The 24,037-nt window shown below is 33.4% G+C and overlaps 1 protein-coding gene and 1 long non-coding RNA gene across 6 annotated transcripts; one reads left to right on the top strand and one right to left on the bottom strand.

Moving 5' to 3' along the window:
- Positions 1-1,070: 1,070 nt before the first annotated feature.
- On the bottom strand, positions 1,071-24,037 carry LOC106159168 (DCC-interacting protein 13-alpha). Of its 5 annotated transcripts, XM_087014651.1 has the most exons (23): positions 23,855-24,036; positions 19,336-19,434; positions 16,744-16,803; positions 16,275-16,346; positions 16,072-16,159; positions 15,639-15,680; positions 15,284-15,393; positions 14,752-14,930; positions 14,242-14,406; positions 13,727-13,814; positions 13,216-13,325; positions 12,821-12,863; positions 12,409-12,504; positions 12,011-12,126; positions 11,250-11,378; positions 10,863-10,987; positions 10,437-10,545; positions 9,867-9,953; positions 4,861-4,954; positions 4,525-4,575; positions 4,124-4,171; positions 3,530-3,574; positions 1,908-2,076 (listed from the first exon to the last, which is right to left on the bottom strand). In XM_087014651.1, the coding sequence occupies exons 1-22, from the start codon at positions 23,906-23,908 to the stop codon at positions 3,536-3,538; spliced, it is 2,004 nt and encodes a 667-aa protein (XP_086870777.1). In that variant the 5' UTR covers positions 23,909-24,036; the 3' UTR covers positions 1,908-2,076; positions 3,530-3,535. The 5 variants fall into 5 exon arrangements, with proteins under 5 accessions (XP_086870773.1, XP_086870775.1, XP_086870774.1 ...); XM_087014647.1 differs by lacking the exon at positions 3,530-3,574 and having other exon boundaries at positions 1,071-2,076; positions 23,855-24,037; XM_087014649.1 differs by lacking the exon at positions 3,530-3,574 and having other exon boundaries at positions 1,071-2,076; positions 12,047-12,126; positions 23,855-24,037.
- On the top strand, positions 17,143-19,076 carry LOC147761322 (uncharacterized). Its single transcript, XR_015334940.1, has 2 exons — positions 17,143-17,967; positions 18,656-19,076. It is a non-coding gene; the product is annotated as an uncharacterized LOC147761322 (long non-coding RNA).

Raw genomic sequence — 24,037 nt, 5'->3', positions numbered from 1 at the left:
AAGAATCTTAGTATTTCTTTTTGAAACATGTGCAATATAGTTTTAAGTACAATACATCACATGGAAAGAAATTGACATATCAATAAAAATACATACATAAATACACAATGAAGATTTCAAAGATGTTTTGATTTGTTAATGATCTGCAGGAAGGTACTGGTTTTATCACTTTTGTACCACACTGTGAGGTCTATATGATATGTGGCCATACTGAGCTGATGTATTTGCATGCTTCTTTAATGGGACATTTCCATACATCCCCACCTGTCACACCTGAGCTTCAGGGGCATGTGGTTGCAATTTCCATTGCCAATCTCACATGTTAAACAAGTCTAATTACTAAATCTCATGTCCTACTACAGAACCAGGAAATCTGCACAACTGCGTAAGCTTCAGAAAACTCAAGCCAGCAATTTCATAGTTGTGGGGGGGGGGGGGGGGGGGGTAATTTTTTTTAGTGGACTTTTAACCATGAAACCTTGTGTACCTAGATCAATTCTTACTCTGAAAAAAGGGCAGTTCGTTTGAGCCCCCCTTCATAGCCTCACTGATAAGCATGCATGTATATATATGGAGGTCTGAAAATGAAGATGTCATGCTTTGTATAAGAAGCTCAGGGTAAGTAACTGTGAAGTTGGAAAAAAATACAGGCATATAATTAACACAAGTAAATACAAGGGAGTTTAACAAAAAATAAATTCTGAAAGACACTTTTCCTGCAGTGTCATAAAACAACATATTTACACGTTACATGCAATTAAGTGTTGTATATTGAAATATTTCCAAAAAGACAAAAATGACACCCAAATTCAAATTTTCCTAACAATATGTATTACAACACCATAATTTTATCACCATAACATTCACAAATTTTTTTTTTACTTTTAGCCTGCTAAATGAGTTGCACTCATCATTTAGTTTCTTCTTTCTTCCTTTTATTGCAAGATTACCACATTTAAACATTCAAACTTTCTTTGCTTTGAATCCAATAAATACATGGCAAGTAAGAATTAAGTAACATTCAAATCTGAAAATGAAAATGGAACATCTTGAAATTTCAAAAAACAATATTCAAAAAGCTGAAACTTTTTATAAAAGAACTGAGGTGAAGAAAACCCTGGTCTACACAATGATATCCTGTGGGGATTACCTTATAGGATTACGTTCCTCTACACACTATTAATATCTGTTCTAAAAAGTCTTAAAGGCAAATATCTTCCCAGCCTTACCATCAAAACAAGCTTAATTTTATCATTATATGTGTAATTTTTTATCGTCCTAAAATTGCATCCATTAGGAACACAATACTGCTCCAAACAACATAATTTACATACGCTGAAATATGGCAGATGTTTCTCTAAAACAAGCCTTTTAAAGACTTAAGCCTGCAATTAAAGCATAATTTTTGTCACCATCAAAACAGGGTTAATTTTATCATTATGTTTTTTATTTTTCATCACCTTAAAATTGCATCCATAAGGACAACAATACTGCTCAGGATGCTATATTTTACATGAGCTGAAATATAGATAACTGTTTTTCTTTAACAAGCCTTTTTAAAGCCTGAAGCCTATATAAGCATAACTTTTGTCAAAGGGTTGTGTACAAAAAGCTCAGTTCCTCAAACTCTGGCAATGTAAAGAAGAACTTCAAATCATAAGCAATGGGAAGAGAGATTAGTATTGGACATAATTTGCTGCAGCATGAATTCGGTTAATAATTTAAGTAAACTCGGCATCCACCACAATTCAAAGGGCGAGTATCAAGCCTGACTCAAGCCTCTGACTCTTCATCTTCATCTTCATCTGTTACGCTCAGTAAAATACTGGGAGTCCCATCACAGCTCAATTGGTCAGTTGGAGTCTGTCTGGCAGTCACGCTAGAATCACATTCAAGTACAGTTTCATCGCCCGAGTTCTTGTGACTTTGGTTTTGTTTTGTTTTGGTATGTCCTTGTTGTTTTTGTTTTGGTTGTTGTTGTTGTTTGGATGCTTGTTGCTGCAGACTGTTTTCACTTTGTGACTCCTCTGATTCCACCACATCATCCAATATTTGTATATTGGCCATGAGGATTTTCTGAAAACATTAAAATTAAAAATTAATGCAATACAGTTTTAGTCCACTGCTAACAGGTCAAAATCTTCCCTTTAAATTTAAAATTTAAAGGGCAAAGCCACATCAAAATTCCTTTAAATTAAAAATAATTAGGATTAAAAAATTAAGTATCTTCAGTTTGAAGACTTCTGCTTAACGTGAATAAAAAGCTAAAAAATATATATAAAAGCACAATACTGCAGCAGAAAGACAAATAAATGTAACTGAAAAGCAAGCAAAATTGATGGTCTGAGCTTTTTAAAAACAAACGAAAGTATTCAAAACAACATTATGAACATGTAGTTAGTATTTTGTATATGAAAGTGCTGTAATAACATGGCATTCATAAAACTATTCTATAGCTCTGAGCATGCAGTTTTATCTTGCAGGCACTACAACATTTAAAAAAAAACTATAGTTAAAGTGTTCATATTGCCACAGTACAGTATTATTTTCAAATTAGTACTAATGTACAACTACTGGTAACTAAGAGAAAATCACTGCAAGTTGTACAATGACATATTAAACAAGCTTGATGTCTGGGCTAATAGAGCCTGCCAGAGAAATGGACCGAGTCGACACAGATGCAGATGGAGAAGAAAATGAAACCTACTGACCTGTTTGATAAAAAATTGAACAATATAAAATGCAAGCTGCTATATTTGTAATAAAGATTAGACTACAAATATTTCAATCTTTATAATGAAGCAACAGCTTGGTTAATGGTTAATGCAAAACACAACAATTAAGAAATGATATTGTAAGTCCCTTGGATATGAAATACATGCAAAAAATTATTAGAATATTAAAATGTTAGGCCCTGTTCACAGGAGAACATATACAGTATACTTAGTCAGACCAAAAATAAATTTTATTACTGATCTCATCAAATGCCTCAGTTTAAGCCTCGACTTGTGACTTTATTGCTACTTCATAACCAAGCAGGGGCCCGTTTTACAAAATTACTTTAGTTGAAAATGGACTGCAATACCTGCAAACACTGCTTACAGTTTTAGCTGACTAAGAGGCCTTTCACACCAACTCAAAACCCTATTGACTTAAGTCAAATCTGTGTCCCAAATGCAAATTGTCTTGGTTATGATTTTTTCCCTAAGCAGTGACTTTTGAGTGTGACTGTCACAGACATGTTCAGCATAGGCCAATCGTTTGTAAAACACCACCAAATCAAGTAATCAAAGTCAGCTCAAGTTTCGCAGTCTTAACAAAGCCCAAAACCTTGAGATGTTTTGTGAAATAGGCTTCAGCATTACGTATTTGGCTTGTTTCAGGTCAAGGTTAAGTTAGTAGTGGTTAAGATCTTGCTGGACTGTGGTGATGAATAAGAGATATTTTTGTTAATGCAGACAGAGGAAACAAACAAACAAACAAACAGCAGATCCATCTGTGACAGAAGTAAAACTATCAGATATCCTACCTCCCGTCACTGGTTCTGAAACTCTTCCAGAGTTTCTACAGATTCCTGAAATGGTCCAGTGGCAACATAACTTTTCCGTCAATCGGACATATCTCAACAAGTGTCTAAGATACTTACAGATATCTGTCTATTTCACACTACCAAATTTTTAAAAAGGTTTAACTTAACAAGATCAGCAAAACTGGTTCACTTGTATTTTTTTCCTTTTTCGTTTACCATACAGCTTTCTTGTGCTTCTTTTGTGATGCCATTTTTCTCTCATTTTTTCAAAAGTTTGTTTACTGGTATCAATGATACTTTGATAAACCCATTTAGTGTCATAATAAGATAAAAGAGAGCATTCACGTCTACATTGTAATACAATGTTTAATATTTCTCTATTCATGAATATTACAGGCAATAGCAGAAGAAATTTTATGCAGGCAAAAAATTACAATGTATAAAATTTCAAAAAAATATATTTTGATGGAGAAAATAGACATTTCATTTAATCTCAACTTTATATCAAGATGAACTCATTTCAAAATCTGGTGTGTGTGTGTGTGTGTGTGCGTGTGTGCATGCACGCCCATGCCTAATGTTTTCTTCACTTACCATTTCTCTTGCCCGTTGTGCTTGTTCCTTTTCTGCTGCTCTCTTCTCCTAAAATACATTAATTTAGTTTCATTTCTACAATCTATTCTGAATAATGTTGCACTAATCTCAAAATGGTGATGACAACTACTGATATCCACTCTTAGTGTAAAATTCAAAAAAACTCTGAACTCACAAACAGGTTTATAGATATTAATATTCTCAACAGTTTTATATGGGGTATACCATAGAAATTAAGGAAAAAGAGTAAATTTTCAGTAATTTTGGTCATATCAGGTGGTGTGTCCAAGAGCATCAAATCCAATATTTACTGATCAAGGCAACAAATCAGTTTATACTTTCACAAGATAATATTTAATTAAAAAGCACGCTTCTCAGGATGACCATATACTGAAGCTTACCATCACAGCCTGAAAAGCCATTTTAGTTGCCGTGGTAATGGCCTGGCAGATCTGCAAAAGAAAGAGAAAAAAGACCCATGTTTGGTTTTATCACATGATAAGAAATATTACATGCTACTGAGTTATCGAGACCCATTCTTTCTACAACTGAGAAAAACAAAGGATTGGATATGGTATGCCTTGGTGATTTGGATTAAAGTGTTGAAACTTCCAAGAAAACAAAAATTTTGGTACATTATATGAAGATCTAATAGCATAATTGCATTAATATATTTCATTTATTCATATTTAAAAAGAAAATCCATATTGTACACATGATTTCAGGAGAGGTCTTACCTCTTCTCCAGAGAGATCACACTCAAATACATGGCAAGTAAATGAAGGGGGTGTCCCTGTTGTGCCTCGGTTTCGGGTGATGAATGCAAATAACCTGGAATTCAAAATAAAGTCACTTCATGCGTGGAATGCTGACAGATAAATATCAATCTTTATTCAAATTTCTCCTTCTGAAAATTACCGTTGTTCAGATGTTATAGTTCAGTATGTTTGCATTTATTATTTTGACCAACTCTCACAACTTTTAATATTTCATGGTATAAAAACTATAAAGATAAAAAACTAACTAGAGGATCAGAGAGGCGATACCGCCTCCGAATATTGTACCACCAGCTGGAGCAAGCGCATTCGTATAGACCCCCACATACACAAAATAAGGGACACAGCCACCAGTCTTATGCTTGACAAGCTATAAAAATGCAATCAACAAGAATTTTCAAAATACGCAAAAAAATATATATAACTTAAAATGGTACAATCAAAGTTAAGTTCATCGTAAGGTAGGTCAAAGGTCAATTTCAAGGTCGCAGTAAATTGCCAGTATATGACTTCCTATTCAACTTCAATAGTAACTATGGACCTATCTCTGCCAGGTTTGGAGTTAAAAGAGAAAGAAATTAGCAGAGTTCAGTTCATGATTATAAGTAGGTCAAAGGTCAATTTGAAGGTCACATATAGATTGCCAGTATATGACTTCCTATTCAAGTCCAATAGTAACTACGGACCTATCTCAGCCAGTTTTGGAGATAAAAGGAAACCAAAATTTGCAAAGTTCAGTTCATGGTGAAAAGTAGGTCAAAGGTCAATTTCAAGGTCACAGTAAGATTGCCAGTATATGACTTCCTATTCAAGTCCAATAGAAACTACGGACCTATCTCTGCCAGTTTTGGAGATAAAAGGGAAGCAAAATTTGCAATGTTCAGTTCATGGTGAAAAGTAGGTCAAAGGTCAATTTTAAGGTCACATTTAGATTGCCAGTATATGACAAAAGGGAAGCAAAATTTGCAAAGTTCAGTTCATGGTGAAAAGTAGGTCAAAGGTCAATTTTAAGGTCACATTTATATTGCCAGTATATGACTTCCTATTCAAGTTCAATAGTAACTATGGACCTATCTCTGCCAGTTTTGGAGATAAAAGGAAAGCAAAATTTGCAAAGTTCAGTTCATGGTGAAAAGTAGGTCAAAGGTCAATTTTAAGGTCACATTTATATTGCCAGTATATGACTTCCTATTCAAGTTCAATAGTAACTATGGACCTATCTCTGCCAGTTTTGGAGATATAAGGGACTAAATGTTATAATTTTGGAGTTACCATAATGTGCCTTAAATTTCGTACAGAAAAAATTAATTAAAATAAAGAAAATGTCATTTTGGTCAAAATTCTTGAAATAGGAGGTGCTCTGAAGTTTCAGAAGTTCAAGTTTGATGAAATAATGTCATTTTTGAACACAAGTTGTCTGCTTTGCCAAGCCTTATGTTTTATTTTTCCAGAGTTCAAAATTTATTATCCATTACCGTACTGCACATTTTGCTTTTACCACCAATATGTACTTTTTGATACAGCGTAACTCGAAAACCGTATGGAATACAAAAAAACCGAGACCACCTCCAGTATTGGGCTTTACATGCAAAGTTCAGTTCATGGTGAAAAGTAGGTCAAAGGTCAATTTTAAGGTCACATTTATATTGCCAGTATATGACTTCCTATTCAAGTTCAATAGTAACTATGGACCTATCTCTGCCAGTTTTGGAGATAAAAGGGAAGCAAAATTTGCAAAGTTCAGTTCATGGTGAAAAGTAGGTCAAAGGTCAATTTTAAGGTCACATTTAGATTGCCAGTATATGACTTCCTATTCAAGTTCAATAGTAACTATGGACCTATCTCTGCCAGTTTTGGAGATAAAACGGAAGCAAAATTTGCAAAGTTCAGTTCATGGTGAAAAGTAGGTCAAAGGTCAATTTAAAGGTCACATTTAGATTGCCAGTATATGACTTCCTATTCAAGTTCAATAGTAACTACGGACCTATCTCAGCCAGTTTTGGAGAAAAAAGGAAAGCAAAATTTGCAAAGCTCAGTTCATGGTGAAAAGTAGGTCAAAGGTCAATTTTAAGGTCACATTTAGATTGCCAGTATATGACTTCCTATTCAAGTTCAATAGTAACTATGGACCTATCTCTGACAGTTTTGGAGATAAAAGGGAAGAAAAATTTGCAAAGTTCAGTTCATGGTGAAAAGTAGGTCAAAGGTCAATTTTAAGGTCACATATAGATTGCCAGTATATGACTTCCTATTCAAGTTCAATAGTAACTATGGACCTATCTCTGCCAGTTTTGGCGATAAAATGGAAGAAAAATTTGCAAAGTTCAGTTCATGGTGAAAAGTAGGTCAAAGGTCAATTTTAAGGTCACATATAGATTGCCAGTATATGACTTCCTATTCAAGTTCAATAGTAACTATGGACCTATCTCTGCCAGTTTTGGAGATAAAAGGGAAGAAAAATTTGCAAAGTTCAGTTCATGGTGAAAAGTAGGTCAAAGGTCAATTTTAAGGTCACATATAGATTGCCAGTATATGACTTCCTATTCAACTTCAATAGTAACTATGGACCTATCTCTGCCAGTTTTGGAGATATAAGGGACTAAATGTTATAATTTTGGAGTTACCATAATGTGCCTTAAATTTCGTACAGAAAAAATTAATTAAAATAAAGAAAATGTCATTTTGGTCAAAATTCTTGAAATAAGAGGTGCTCTGAAGTTTCAGAAGTTCAAATTTGATGAAATAATGTCATTTTTGAACACAAGTTGTCTGCTTTGCCAAGCCTAATGTTTTATTTTTCCAGAGTTCAAAATTTATTATCCATTACCGTACTGCACATTTTGCTTTTATCACCAATATGTACTTTTTGATACAGCGTAACTCGAAAACCGTATGGAATACAAAAAAACCGAGACCACCTCCAGTATTGGGCTTTACATGCTCTACAAAATGCAAAAAAGAATGGGTCTCTAGCATTAACGGTTCCCGAATTAGAGACAGTTTTCAGTTTCGGTATCTTATGGCCGCTACTCCCGTGAAAATGCACCGATTGACCCCAAATTCATGGAGATGAAAGATGACCTGAAGGGTAACACTTTCCAATAATATTATTGGTTAAGTCTGTGTGGTGTCTGAATGTGGTGAAAAGTAGGTCAAAGGTCAATTTCAAGGTCACAGTAAGATTGCCAGTATATGACTTCCTATTCAAGTCCAATAGAAACTACGGACCTATCTCTGCCAGTTTTGGAGATAAAAGGGAAGCAAAATTTGCAATGTTCAGTTCATGGTGAAAAGTAGGTCAAAGGTCAATTTTAAGGTCACATTTAGATTGCCAGTATATGACTTCCTATTCAAGTTCAATAGTAACTATGGACCTATCTCTGCCAGTTTTGGCGATAAAATGGAAGAAAAATTTGCAAAGTTCAGTTCATGGTGAAAAGTAGGTCAAAGGTCAATTTTAAGGTCACATATAGATTGCCAGTATATGACTTCCTATTCAACTTCAATAGTAACTATGGACCTATCTCTGCCAGTTTTGGAGATAAAAGGGCAGAAAAATTTGCAAAGTTCAGTTCATGGTGAAAAGTAGGTCAAAGGTCAATTTTAAGGTCACATATAGATTGCCAGTATATGACTTCCTATTCAACTTCAATAGTAACTATGGACCTATCTCTGCCAGTTTTGGAGATATAAGGGACTAAATGTTATAATTTTGGAGTTACCATAATGTGCCTTAAATTTCGTACAGAAAAAATTAATTAAAATAAAGAAAATGTCATTTTGGTCAAAATTCTTGAAATAAGAGGTGCTCTGAAGTTTCAGAAGTTCAAATTTGATGAAATAATGTCATTTTTGAACACAAGTTGTCTGCTTTGCCAAGCCTAATGTTTTATTTTTCCAGAGTTCAAAATTTATTATCCATTACCGTACTGCACATTTTGCTTTTACCACCAATATGTACTTTTTGATACAGCGTAACTCGAAAACCGTATGGAATACAAAAAAACCGAGACCACCTCCAGTGTTGGGCTTTACATGCTCTACAAAATGCAAAAAAGAATGGGTCTCTAGCATTAACGGTTCCCGAATTAGAGACAGTTTTCAGTTTCGGTATCTTATGGCCGCTACTCCCGTGAAAATGCACCGATTGACCCCAAATTCATGGAGATGAAAGATGACCTGAAGGGTAACACTTTCCAATAATATTATTGGTTAAGTCTGTGTGGTGTCTGAATAACAGGGCAAAAAAATTTTTTTTCGTAAAAAATTTCATTTTTTTGAAAATTTTGGCCCATTTGACCTTGAAGTAAAGGTCAAAGGTCAAATCCAAGGGTATATTTGAAATCTACACATATGACTTTTGGAAAGCCGTCTATAGAAATTTTTCCCATAACTCCTTCCGTAGGGTAGATAATTAGCATTTAATTTTGCCATTTTTAGACAAGGGTGCATTGCAATGAGTGCCACACCCAGACCCCAATACCGACACAGCCCAAATTTTACGTGGAACGAGTTGAGATTATAGGTGACCTAAATCCATGAGATGGGTATGGGGGGCCTTACCGTCTAGGAGGAGAAGCGGTAACGGTAGCCGTCCGGCGGAGCCGGCGGAACGATCCGGACGAGACCGAAACCATGTGTACCGCCAGCGCTAACGCTGGTGGTACAATTATAACAGGTTGTAATTCTTACATGAAATATATATATATATATATATATATATATATATATATATATATATTTTTTTTTTTTTTTTTTTTTTTTTGTTAATATAAATTTAAACTAAAAAAATCCTTGAATTATTGATAAATGTTAGCTATGACTGTCACATCAAACTTAAAATGCCTGATTAATGGATTACCGGATTAATGTATTAATGGATCAAACCTTAAACTTGAAAAGAGTTCTCATTTATGATCAAAATTGATCCCATTCCTGGGTACTCAAAGCTCATATCTCAGCCTCACCTTTTATTGTCCTGATGTGCAGCCCAGAAAGACACGTCCATAAGGCTAAACTTCAGCCTGGGACTGCCACTGCTTGGGTCTAGCAGTCTAGAAGAAAATTTCAATTCATAATACTACATAAAAGTATTAGAAAAAGTCTCTTTATTGTAATTAAATGCACTACTGAAGCAGTAATTTAAAAAAACTATGGGTATCTGTGCCAATTATCTTTATAATATTTTCTACTGTGTACAGTCAGGGGTTCATTCCTGAAAATATAAATACACATATTTACTTATGCTTCATGCATTTCTTCTCATTTAATAAATCACAGTAGAGTTTTTTATCAATATGTGTTTCAAGTTTCTCACTATCATATCTCTATAAATAAGCTTGAACAAAATCATTATGAGCTCATTTAAGCATGCTACATTTTCCTTACCTTATAATACTACTAGTACATCCTGTCAAAAACACGGATATACATGAAAAAAACATAAAATTACAACTTATTTCCTAAAATATTGTTAAATAAAGACAGGCTGCTAGATAAAAGTTACAACTACAAATACAACATAAATAGAGGCTTACTTCATTTCATTACTGGATACCACAAGGTGAGACTCTGCCATGCGGAAGATGTTGTGAATGGCTCTGGCCGCCATGATCTGACGCATGGTTTCATAAATCAGCTGTTCACCTGGAGATTTATGGAACTTATTACAAATTTTCTAATGTTGTTTATGTATTTGTTTTTCAATGTATGAACACAAATGGACATACATGTAATGCAAAGGCACATGTACACACACACACATGCACATGCAAAAAGTACAACTGCATTTATACAAAGAAGTAATCTTTAATAATATAACATATCAATACATAATAATTTAATTAAGTAAAATTAAGTTTCACTTCCCAAATGTAAAAACCTCATCAAAAACACAACTTATAATTAATTGTCAGTCAACTTATTTATAACTTTAAATTAATCAATTAATTAAATATATATACCTCTATCTGTCTTAACCTCCATGGAACCAAGAAATCTGACTAGAAAACTCTGTGAGAAGGCAGCACCTGCCCCATGGTCATCTGCCACCATCTGCAAGGACGTCTGGTCAAAAGGGTTAATCCTCCTATAGAAATTGGAATATGTGAATGGTCTCAAAACAGCAAGAAACTTAAGGCAAACATCGTGCATTTGATCTTTAAATAGCCAAAAAATTGATCTGGAAATTTTAACAACATGTACAGTATAATGCACAAGCTCAAAACAGAATCTCAACTCTATTTATTGTATAATAGTGAAAGTTACTTAATATAAGAATACCATGATGTTATCAGAATTTTTTTTGCCAAATTCCCATAAAAATTATGTAAAAGGTGAAAGTTATTTACTTTTGAGGCCCTTCTTTGACCCCAATGTCCTTGACCTCATCTGTGGGTGAAGCAAGGTCAAACTGTATGGGCGTGTTCAGCACGAGGTCACCAGAGGGTGCTATCTTAGTGGCTGGCGGTGTGGTATCTCTACACGAAATAATATCTTATGTTATAGCTACTCAGACTAACAAAAAGATGAATCACAAAAACAAATGAAACATGACAGTATAATTATAAGGATAGGGCATGCAAGTCATTCAATATGAGTCATTAAATATTAGTATGATAAAGATCATAGTTACCATCACTGTAAACAAACAATATATTATTTTATTAATTATTGTGATAAGCAATAACTAATTTTTAATTAGCAGTTTATAATAGGAAAAAGCACTGCTGACTATAAAGCTAACTGGGTATAGTATTATCAAAACTATATAGCTACTGAGTATATAGCAGTTTATAACAGGAAAAAGCACTGCTGACTAAAGCTAACTAGGCTTAATATTATCAAAATTATATAGCTATATAGACAATCTACATTGTAAGAGACCAATCAAAGAAATCTAAGAACAGGAACTACTTATACAGTACAGCTAAAACACAATTATTTAAAATGAATTAATTTAAAAGAAATAATCATCAACAGATCTACAGTATACTAGTGTAAAATGTCAGTAAAAAATGTCTGAAAAATAAAATAAAATCATCACAAAAATTTTTAAAGAAGCAATAACAAAAGACCTCTCTAAACAAAGTACATGTTTCTCTTGGAATACCTGGTAGCACCCTGAACTTTTTCAACAATGACCCACCCTGATGAGGAAGACTGCTGCTTGGCAGCGCCACTATCTGAACTGGCCGACCTACTTCTGCTTTTGCTTTCAGCCCGCTCCTGAAAAAATAAATATTATGTCAAAAGGCAATGATCATTTGTTTGTATGAAATGTTGTAACTTAAAGCAAACTTCACACCAAATGCCTATAATGATCACTTATGAATTTTAAAGTTTTTTTAACAATATTCAAATCCCTTTTGCAAATGTGTTTAAAAAAACTTTCAAAAATATACACACTGGGTATACATATATAAAGATTAAAGAAAAATGTGCTTACATGTACAACACATAACCAAAGTATAATTAAGGCTTTCATTAAAAAGGGGATATAGTACATACTTGAACTGTCTTGCCTACCTTTTTATTTGTTTCAGAAGGATCCCTTTCTTTCACATATCCACCTTCCTTAGCAATATTCTTTATGGTCTGTATCCACTAGAATGGCCAAAAAATTAATTCATAAACTAATAATTGATTAATTGATTAAAATGATTGCTAAATTATTTACGTAATCTGCACTTGGCAATAAAATAATATATAGCACAGAAGGCAAAACCCAGTTTTGACTTAATTTTCTTGCAAATTGCAGAAACTAGATGTCACTCTCTTTGGTGTGAATGTGTGTGCACATATGTATTTACTCCATACACAAGTGTGTGTGTGTGTGTGTGTGTGTGTGTGTGTGTGCGTGTGTGTGTGCGTGAACTTGTATGTATGTACACAATGTCATGTTATCTACACGTTTATTCACCTCTTCTTTTTCCACTTCATTCTCTGCTTGAAGAATTATTGTCCTAAACACAAAGGAATTGTAAATCAGTACGCATGGCATTACAGATTGGGCATTAAAAAAACAAACAAATAAAACATGTATTTAGAAGGAAAAGAAATAAAAATTTTGGAAAAAGAAAGATTTCTGTCACCCTGCCATAAGAGTGTGTTCACTGTACATGTGTATAACACTTTTTCATCATTTCATTATTATCATAATTAATTTTTCTATAATAAATAGACAAATATAATACTAGTACATGCATCAAATTCCATAAACACAATACATGTATGTACTAGTATATACTTTCTCTCAATCTCAGTTTAACTCAAACAATTTTTTTGACATTTTTCTTTTTTAATAAAAAAACACACTTTTTGCTAGCTGGTGCAACAACTTGAAACACATATCTTCTGTCATCAGATTCAGTAGACTCCACATGTAGTCCCTCCTCATTTAAGTCACACACCAGACTGCCTGCAAGCTGGGGGGAAACCATATCAACAAATTATATATCATATTCAAATATTAAACCTCATTTATAATGAAACTTTATATTTATAATTTCTCATAACTGTGGTTTAGTGTTACCTCATTGTGCATATCTTAAAGTATATATTTGCCAAACTGTACATTTAGGCCAGGATGTGCTGGGGCACATAAAAAGCAATGGACATTTACTATTCACTTTAAATAGCCTTTGCAGTGAATGTTTGATAAAGAAGCAATCATGTCATTAGAAATTGTAAGCATTACTCTCTTCCTCATATTTGATGAGTTGAAATAGCCAATAAGATGATATCATTATTGAATAATATCTTTTTAATTGTAAATATCAGTTCAACAAACAAAGTAAACAAAGTTTCATACATTTAGTTTACTTACCTCATTTCTGTTTTGGGACATCAAATTACCTCCTTGTGTGAAAAAATAATGTGCATCCCATTTGGAAGAAGCCAACATATTCTGCTTACTGAAATAATAAGAGTCAGAGGCAAAAAAAAAAGTGAAATGGACTATCAAAATAAACAGATTTTAGGTATACATATGTTAGAATTTTAAGTACCTTAAAAATTATTTTTTCTGGAAATTTCAACAATTTACCTCTAATCACGAAGGTAATCCTATCCAAAACTGTGAGGACAATTAGCATCTCCAAACACGTTCTACATTTCTATTTTAATCTTTCTTGGTGAAATTTTTCAGTCTCCATCTCCAATTATCAAAAATAAAAAAACTAAGAACTCAAAAATGAGTTAACTCTAAACATTGTAATCCTTTCATTGTTTTTGGATATGGTGTGAGATAATCCCTAGCAATGTTCCATCCATGTGCCATTGTTCAATTATTCCCTCCCCCCTCAAAGCAAAATCCCATATCCACCAGTGATATCTCCTCACCTCCTCAGGCAGAGATAGCCAGACTTCTGGCCCAGCATTGTGTTCACAGGTCTGGAGTCTTCACCAGCAGGAACCTCTACATGGTAACGAGGACTAGTCTCTACCTCCAGCTTGTCCATCTGTTCTATAGTCTTCTGGGTTTCTAGGGCTAATTCTTTATGAACTCTGGAATAAAATGATTTTTATATACACAGTGTAAGCAATTACATATTTAAAAAAAATTTAATCTAATGCAAAACATCTCAGATTGCAAAATTGATGAAGACACAATCAATGTAACGTATTGTTCAAGTTTACATAAAACAGATACATGTAGATATTAACAATGATGTTTATTTGACAATATCAAACTGAAACCAGACTCAGTTATTCATTTTGACACAAGAAATAACGAGTCTGAAATGCTGCTCATAAAATCAACTAAAACACATTGCTTTAAAATCATAAAACAACATTCAACTTCTAAAAGAATTTACAGAAATAAAGAGAAAAAAACAGCCCCAAATTTACCCTTGTACACTAGCAGAAATATTCGATACAAAATCATCGATGTCCTCTTTACTGAACCTATCCTGCCCCATGTGAAAGAATGCTCTATAAGCATGCAGCATCCCAAGAAAGGGATCCAATAGTGCAGTCTTCCTCTTGTATTGTACTGCATTCAGTGCTGTGAAGTAGTGAAGTGCTGTCTGGAAAAAGAGATTCACTTTTGTTCAAAAATGTACTTTTTTAACAGTTATTAACAGTGTCAGTTTTAAAAAAGTTGAATAGGTTCATCTCTATTGTAAGATTATTAAAATAAGCAATTTTACATGTCCTGCGTTATGGGTATACTTATAGTATATTCATTTTAATTAAATTTGCATTGAGTGCTGAACTACTTAAAACCTGTCTGAAAGACAAAATATCATTTAAATATCTGCTGGCTAAAACTCTCAACTTCCTATTAATGAGTACCATTTTACTTTTAAGGATTTTTGTATTAAAATACAAGTTTATTGGAAAAGTTGATTTGTCAGGAATGAGTCCCTTGAAATATCACCTGATGAAACTTCTTTCTGGCAATGTAGACTTCCTCACATGCCTCTTGCTTCAGTTTCTCACTTTCTTTCTTCCTTATCTTCATGTGTTTCAGCATTGCTTGCTCCATGTCTTAATAAAGTATAATTCTTGTTAAAAACATGGGGCAATTTGTTTGTCTTTTTAACATATATGAAATAACAGGCTGAGTATAGTACATAAAAACAAGATCAAAGTCAAAAGTAAAACTTCAGTATTAAATCGTACATTTTTTTTAATTTGTATATTCAAATATATTTTTCACTGAGAAATTCTCAGTACTTGTGTTAAAATAATATGTGAAAAATATATTTAAAAAAAAAGCAAAAAAATCTCACCATGAGTCGCAATTTGATACATCTCATACATGGTGGCAATTTCTGAAATTAAAAAGAAAAAAAGAAAATGAAAGAAATAATATCTCATACCTTTTTTTTAAATTCAGATTGATAACTTAGATACCAATTCTTTAGCAATCTGAACGTCAATTTTCAAATCTACATGCGTGCACACTTAACGCAATCCTAATTTTCAATAGCAAGCTTTTTCCTGGTTTTGTTAAAGGGTGTGTCACATAGCCAGCAGACCCATGTAGTATTAGTTCTTGGTGTGGTATATATCCACGACAATCAAATGCTTATGAAGTTCAAAAGTGACAAGCATTTCAATTTCATGTGTGGAAATTTTTAAAATTTTAAAATTTGCAAATGAAAAAGCTGTTTTGGTTTGTCTCTCTTTTTTAAATTTAATTGATGTATCATTCAACTTTACCTGCTATGTCTGCCTGAAGAAACTTATTCAATGGATACATCATCCCATCTGATAACTGAGCAGCAAGGATTTGTTGTATAGAACACAGCTGGAAAACGTGAATATCGTAAATATTATTAAGAAAACTTAGAAAAAATAAGAGTTAAAAAAATTGATAAAAGAAGATGAGAGCAGTTCAATACTGATAATGGAAAATACTTTACCTCTTCCACATGTACTGAAAACTGTTTCAGTGTGGAGGAAAGTATACTGTCTTCTGTTTCCAGTGGAAACTCCTAAAAGAAAATAATTAATAAAACAATTTATTGAGGAACTGAAATATTAAAAATAATGATGACATATATACTAGTATTAATATATAAGAATGACAATTCTTCTTCTTATTATTATTATTATTAATTTCAATACAAGAGACTGTAAAAATATCCAGCTGTAAAAATATTATGACACCAAATTTCTTCATAAAATAGCATTAGCAAAAAACGTAATCTATATTCAAAACTGAAAAAAAAAATGTATCACACATTTGATTTTGAATGTGCAACTTTTATATCTGAAACACAGTACACATGTGATAAAGAAAAAATATTATCATTATTCTTCACAGTTATTATCAATTTTCTCTTTAACTCAATAATAAATTAAATTTACATTAGAATGAGGTCAACTCACCATGGTGGAATAAGCTTGAAGATGCTGAGATAAGTTCTGCAGTCCCAATGTCAAGTCATTCTGAAAGATTTTACAAAATTATGTAACAAGTCAAACTTATCACTGAACCAAATGCAAATATCTGTGCAGAAAATGAGACACTGACATCAATTTTAAGTTACTCATCACTGCAGGAAAAACTTATAATAACAATCTCTGATATAAAACTGTTTATTTCTTTAATTTTTTACACTTCTGAAGATCTTTATTTAAATATAAAACCAGTATGCTTTATTTTTCATATCAATATCACAACAGTTTATACATTACCATTAAAATATTTTGAAATGGTTATATAACCTTTTCCATGCCTTATAACAGTTGTATACCTTATAACAGTATTTAATACAACAGCAGGGGTCGAAATGTTGCTTTCCCGCTTTCCCGCGGGAAAGCTATTGCGAGCTCGGGAAATCTAAGCCATATCTTACTTTCCCGTCCGGTAAATCATTGAAAATGTCCGGGAAATGCAAAAACCTTTCGGGAAACCGCGCTTAGAGGTCGCTTTCCCGAAGAACTGTTACCTATAATGAAATTCATTTCCTGGCACCAAGTTGTGCTGATACAAGCCGTTAATTATTTAACTATTTTCCACAACGCAAGTAAGCTAGACGTAAGTACTCACTATGAAACTAAGGACGCACGCACGTGACTAGCTAGAAATTGTTACGGGGCCTCCTTTTGAATTTCAAGAGAGTTGTCAATCAAAATCGTCTCGAGGCATTTCTTTACAGTGGTATACACTGTATCTGACTCGTTCCCTATACCATTTACACAATGATTGACATAGAAAGGATAAAGCTGTGTAGCTAGCATGTATAACATAGAGAGGTAGAAACCTACGCAGCTCACGGAAACAAATTAATGTGCGTGAACAAAGTTAATGCATCGTCCAAGCCTACACAAATAACGGGAACCAGAGAGCGTAGTACGGGGAACGAATATCAGTCAGCCATTTATCCACGATCAGCTGATGCAAGATTCAGGTTGCGCGCTTAGTCTGGCTCAAGTTTGACGGAGTTTGATAGTCAGAAAATGAATCTCTTTGAGCATGAGCTCCTCAAGTGGAAAATCAAAGACGAAAGCAAGGAAAAAAAACAAGCAAACTCGCTAAACAAGACACATGTTAACTTCAAGACACGATAAGAAATGAAGGTGAAGCAGGTGCACATGGCGACGATGCAGGTACGTCGTAAACAATAATAACGCCTAACAAGTTTTATATCTAACGAATTGTAAATTTTATGATAAACTAGACGTTTTTACCTTTCTGTTACGTAGTAAACATTAAAATTGCCCTACCTCGTTCTCTTTGCTGATGACATGATGTACTGAAAAACAAATCGTCCCTTTTCACAGACCGAGTTTTTCCTACCCTCGAATTTTCGGCTCTGCTCAAGAGCTCCACCTGGACTTATTTAGCTTGTTTGATTAGTGATTAATTTGTTTTCATTGAACTCCTACCAAACTGATGACCTTTTAAAAGATGCCATGGGTTATTCTAGCCTTTATAATTAAGGACCTAATATCTTTATTCCCTTTATACTTCTGAAAATTGAGTGTTTTTAACATCAAAATTTCACTGCACTTCTTCAACTTCCTCTTTACTAAGTGGTATAAAATTGTCTACTATTAAGAAAATGCCCCAAGTTTCAAATGAAATTAATCATTGTGCACACTAGAAATAAGTCCAATTGTTTATTGGTTTGACCATGATTATATGATAATTGACATGTCCAGAGTCTGCCTTCAGTTCATAGTTAAGTATTCACATTACCATTCTAGTGAACAAGTTTCCAGTAATTTCTCTGTAACTGTATATAATTGCAATAAAATTTCAATCAATCAATTACCATTAATACTTACTTTTTAGCTGCCAAAGATGGACCCATGGAGAATATAGACAGTGACGAGTATGGAGATGAGACAATTGAAAGGCTTTCAGAACATTTAAGGAGGACACTGGATAACTCTGGCTTTATAACAAACATGTGCCAGGCTGAATGGCCTCAGTTAAAAAAATCCATGCTGGAACTTCATGAAAAGGGCGAGGACATAGTAACCTTTTTAAGTAAAATGCTGACTGTACTTAAAGACATTTACCCTAATATTTGTGCTCTCTTGGCCATTGTAATGGTCCTTCCAGTCAGCACTGCATATGCAGCATATGTATTTGGTACTAAGATTTCAGTCACATTAATGTTGACAAATACGTATACCCAGTTGTTATAAAAAACACTATATATGGATGCCATGTTAGTTTATTTCATAACAATAAACATTAATTTCTCAAAGATATGTTATTTCCTTTATAATTCATCATCATATTAAAATAAACTAATTTAATATCAGGGAAATCGGTCTTCATGATTTTGTTGTAAGGGAAAGCTACTTTCCTGCAGGGAAAGTAATGTACAAAATCACTTTCCCGGTAGGGAAAGTATGATTTTCTAAACATTTCGACCCCTGAACAGTTACCCTAACTATTACAAAGCCAATGTTGCAACAGTTACATTACATGTTACAATGGCAATGATACAACAGTCACATTACCTGTGCATTTACAATCTTCTGACAGCACTCATGTAAGTTGGAAGTATATCGCTTCAGTCTCTTGGCATCACGCTCAAAGACATTCAACAGACTGCGTGTCTGAAAGACCATGAAAATAATATATACATTTGTTTCATATTATAAGAAATAATAAGATATTATCCTTAAAATTAAAAAAAATCATTGTGCTTTTTATGGTGATATATTATACATACACAAACATGGTCAATAAGTGTCTTTCTTTTTTTGATATATATATATATATATATATATATATATATATATATATATTTTTTTTTTTTTTTTTTTTTTTTTTTTTTTTTTTTTTCTCAAAGAAAGGATAAATCACAATGTTTTGAACCCAAGAAATCATGTGATTATTTGAGCCATTCAATTCAATTGAAGTCAAGTCAGCTTTAAAAAAAAAGGAAGAAAAAGAAAAACATCACACTGAGTCAATATATAAACGGGCTGACTCACTAAACCAAATCACATGATACAAGATGTCTATTTTTATATTACTTACATGTATGTCAAACCAGAAAACAAAATGTGTACATTGCATGCAGTTGTTAAAGACACCTTAATATTTACATTATGAAATTAAAACACACCTAATACACTTGCAAAGACTGACAGAAAATAAACAGGGATAATCAATATGTTTGCTGATCTATTTATAGCTCTGTCCCCAGCTTACACACAAAATGAGGAATAAATGTCTAGGGTAAAATGCTACTAAACATATGTCTCTAGGCTGTGAAACAAATTCTGATAAAGATCTTGACTGCTACGTAAACAATCATATGTATCATTCACATCTGGTATTTATATAACAATAAGGATGATATCAATGACAGGAGTTCACTATTTTAAGAAAAAGGATCGCTTTTCTGTACTATTTTAATTCTCCCCTTCTAACTGTTACATAACTGTTACAATACCAAGCTGCAACTATAAGATTACCTGTTACAATAACAATGCAACAACTACAACATAACTATTACACTACCAATATTGCAACTTTAACATTACTAGTGCATGTTATATATATATATATATATATATATATATATATATATATATATAATGTCTAGGTGTAATATAGCCCTAAACTTCATGACTCTATAGTAGCTGGGATCATGGTACAAAAATGATACATGACAGGTATACTAGTAGCTACTTATAGATATTTTTTATTACAATTTTTGTCTTCTGCAAAAAGGGACAGGAAAATGTCTAGTACAATAGATTTGTGAAATTTATTAATAATGAGAAGTTCTTTAAAACAAATGTTAACCTTTCTATTGTATACACATATAAACGAAGGCTACTAGCTAGTACCAAATATACTTGATGCTTAAAATTAAATGATTGGCAGTTTACAAACGATATACAGGCCACTTGAATAATTAATAAATCAAAATGTGCTATAATTCTGATAGAGAAATCAATCATTTATTTAAAAGTCAGAAACTGTGTCATGATCTCCTAAGTTCTTTTGGAGCTGGTCATGGCAGTGGTGGTAAATATAAATACTATATAAATATAAAGGAGTTATTCATTTCTGGTAAAGTGCATTTACCCAAACAAGGTTGGGAATTGTATTAACACAGAATAGGAAGTGACTCCAAAGTCCCAAAAGCTGAAATAATCATAAAACAGCGCAAAAAATCCTCATCTTTTTTATTTTTTCCTCAAAAATCCGTAGCTGTTATAAATATAATTCCAAGCACCACACATGCCTCTGCTTGGGTTGTATGCTCCCCTGAGGGAGGTGGGATAGATTTAGGACAAAACAGATCCATTAACACCAGGTACAAACTGTAAAGCCAGCTGATCTTGTTTATCAGACATATCAAGTTATAAAACTTTAACACATACCACCTTACTATCAGCAGAGGCTGAGGGAAATTGACATTTGGCATCAAAAATCTAAAGGCTAATAATCATGAATAAGAAATGCTGAGAAGAAACATACAGTACAATCCAACATAACATTAACAATGTAAAAATTTTAATGCACACTGCACTCAGTGCCATGCAGTGAATAACAAGGAAGATAAGTGGAAAACTGAGAAACCCCTGCGAAAATTTGTCTCATTTAACGCTCACTTACAGTGCGGTTCTCAGTCTGTCCTAGAACATACAAACTGTTTTTCTCTTTTGATGAAAAATGTTCTTAATCTGCTCTAAGACATTCTGAAGGACTTCCCAAAAACAGTTCTGGAACTGTTAGATTCATTACAGAACATTATAAGAACTGTAAAAAAAATACACCAAATGTTCTACTGGTAGAATAGATTGAGAACCATAAGTGAACATTAAATGAGACAAATTTTTGCAGGGAAATACATATCAGTATCTTTGCCATAAGTTTACAATATAACTATACCACCAAATCAAGCCTTATGTCATATGTTCATATTTTCTACACCTGTGGTGAAGCCAAGCAGATTGATTTTGTAGAGTTGTAATCTTCTTTTTGTTAATCTTCTTTCATTCTGCAAACCTGGTCTATTCCTGCTACAGGTTCTTTTAGGTCCAGAACATATATGTCTATAGTCAAGGTCATATATGTTGACACTATGACAAAATCTATAAATGCATATAGTAATCAAAATTATTTGAGAGTAACCAAGGAAAGTCAAAATTGGCTAGAACCAATCTTAGAAGTACAAACAAGCTCCAGACCTAGTCTGAAGTTTCTGTTTCAGAATCTATCACTTTCAACAAAGCTCGAAAAACAATAGGAAAGATCATAAATCATATTATAGAATAATTAAGCAGGAGATCAACCAGATATGTTGTATAACATTGAACATTATATGACCTTGATGTGGAAGCATATATACTCAGTACTGCATATACATAGAGATATGTTTATCAAACACAGGACATTCACTGGGTGCCTCCACAGCTTAATGATTAACTCACTCCTGTCTAGCCAGGATAATAAAAGTGTCAAAAAGCTGTACAAACCCTTAGTGATACCACAATATACAGTAGCCAAGATGATAAAAGCTGTATTAGTCAAAAAATACTAGCAACCCTCAGTCAGAATGCACTGTGCCCTTAGTGATATATCATAATATGGACTTTAAAGTTAAAGTTTCTGTGTGAAAGAGCCGACTTCTCTCCAGTCAGCTCAAGGGGATGCAGGGAGCATTCAGAAAAATATATTTTCTAAGTAATAATACTTCTTCATACACCAATTTAACTAGAGTAAATAATATTTTAAAAGTACAAGTAAGTCAAATCACATTAGTTGATCATATAATTCATCAAAAGAAAAAGAACAGATGACACAGAAATGTTCCTCAAAAAAAAAATAAATAATACTACATGTATAAAGTAGGCTGTCAGATCTTTTCAGAGAAAATCTAAAACTACTTTTACTCGGCATTACTAAAATGCACATTGGAAATAATGACTCAGGATTTGAGTAAACATCAGAAATGGTCATTTACAAGATGCCATGAAGCATAAAAGAGAAACATACATTTACTTTTCTGCACATACAGTGCATAAACTGAACTAACTGCAGAGTCCACATTAGGGGAGACTGGTATTTTTTCAGTAGCAAGCATTCCCATTGTTTTTTTTTCTTTCTTTCTTTTTAAATATGTACAAGTACCTTCACTGATCATGCTATAGTTAGAGATGTTGTTTTTATAAAAATAAACAGAGTAGCACCATGCAATGCCACATAGGAAAAACTGCCACATAGGAAAAACTATGTGTACATGTACTGAGTAACCCGTCTGTGTGCATGCTTGAACTCTGTGGTGTGATACTCTGGTTAATTATATGAGATTTACCTCACATACACAATGAAACAGGACAACCGTAACTTATGAAAAAGCAAACTGGGGTCTTCGGGCATTTTTTTTCGGTTTGGGTAAATTTGCTTTTTAATTCCAAGCTAAAGACCTGGGACATTCATCAGCTCAAAAATGCACACATACATGTACAACTTAAATCGCATTCACAACGAGTTGAGCCAGGTTTTACAAATCCTGGGGACTAAATATGGCGGACGTACATGAAAGAAAACCGGCCTAATCTTTTAATAGTCTCTCCGCCTCTCACACGCCTCCCCATGTGTCGTCCCAATGGAGCAGAGATTTAATGACTGTCCCCCCGCAGGGACGACGTGTGGGGAGGCGTGTGAGAGGCGGAGAGACTATTAAAAGATTAGGCGGTTTTTCTTTCATGTGTGACCGCCATAATTAGTCCCCAGGATTTGTAAAGCCTGGCTCAACTCATTGTGAATGCGATCTTAGTTCTTCAAATTTTCTATTCAACTGATTTTCCCTTCTCTTCATAAATCTGTCACAGCAATCTAAGTTCTGACTGCCTTCAACGGGAAAAAGGAGTCCAATAATATTAATTAAACACCACATTCCATACAACACTGCACGTATGACATTGGCAACGACTTGTCACTGAACAAGCAAGCAATTGGTGTCTTGTGATTAATTGACCTGTATTATTACCGAATGAAACGTCTATTTACCTGTGGGCTATCTTCGAATGCATCCTCAAGGTGAAGCTTCTCAATCTCTGGCATAATTTCAAGTTGTCAAAATCAGCAGCATTTGCAGTAAAAAGATGTCTTGGGGAGACTTCAACTACTACTCTTGAAGTACTGGTAGTAGGGGGCAGGGCAAATGTTATGACTTTGCAAGACACACCCAAG

Source organism: Lingula anatina, chromosome 6 (genome assembly GCF_051362555.1).
Source record: "Lingula anatina isolate TDL-2025a chromosome 6, LinAna3.0, whole genome shotgun sequence".
Taxonomy (NCBI): Eukaryota; Metazoa; Brachiopoda; class Lingulata; order Lingulida; family Lingulidae; genus Lingula; species Lingula anatina.
This window is presented reverse-complemented; position numbering and strand designations above follow the sequence as displayed.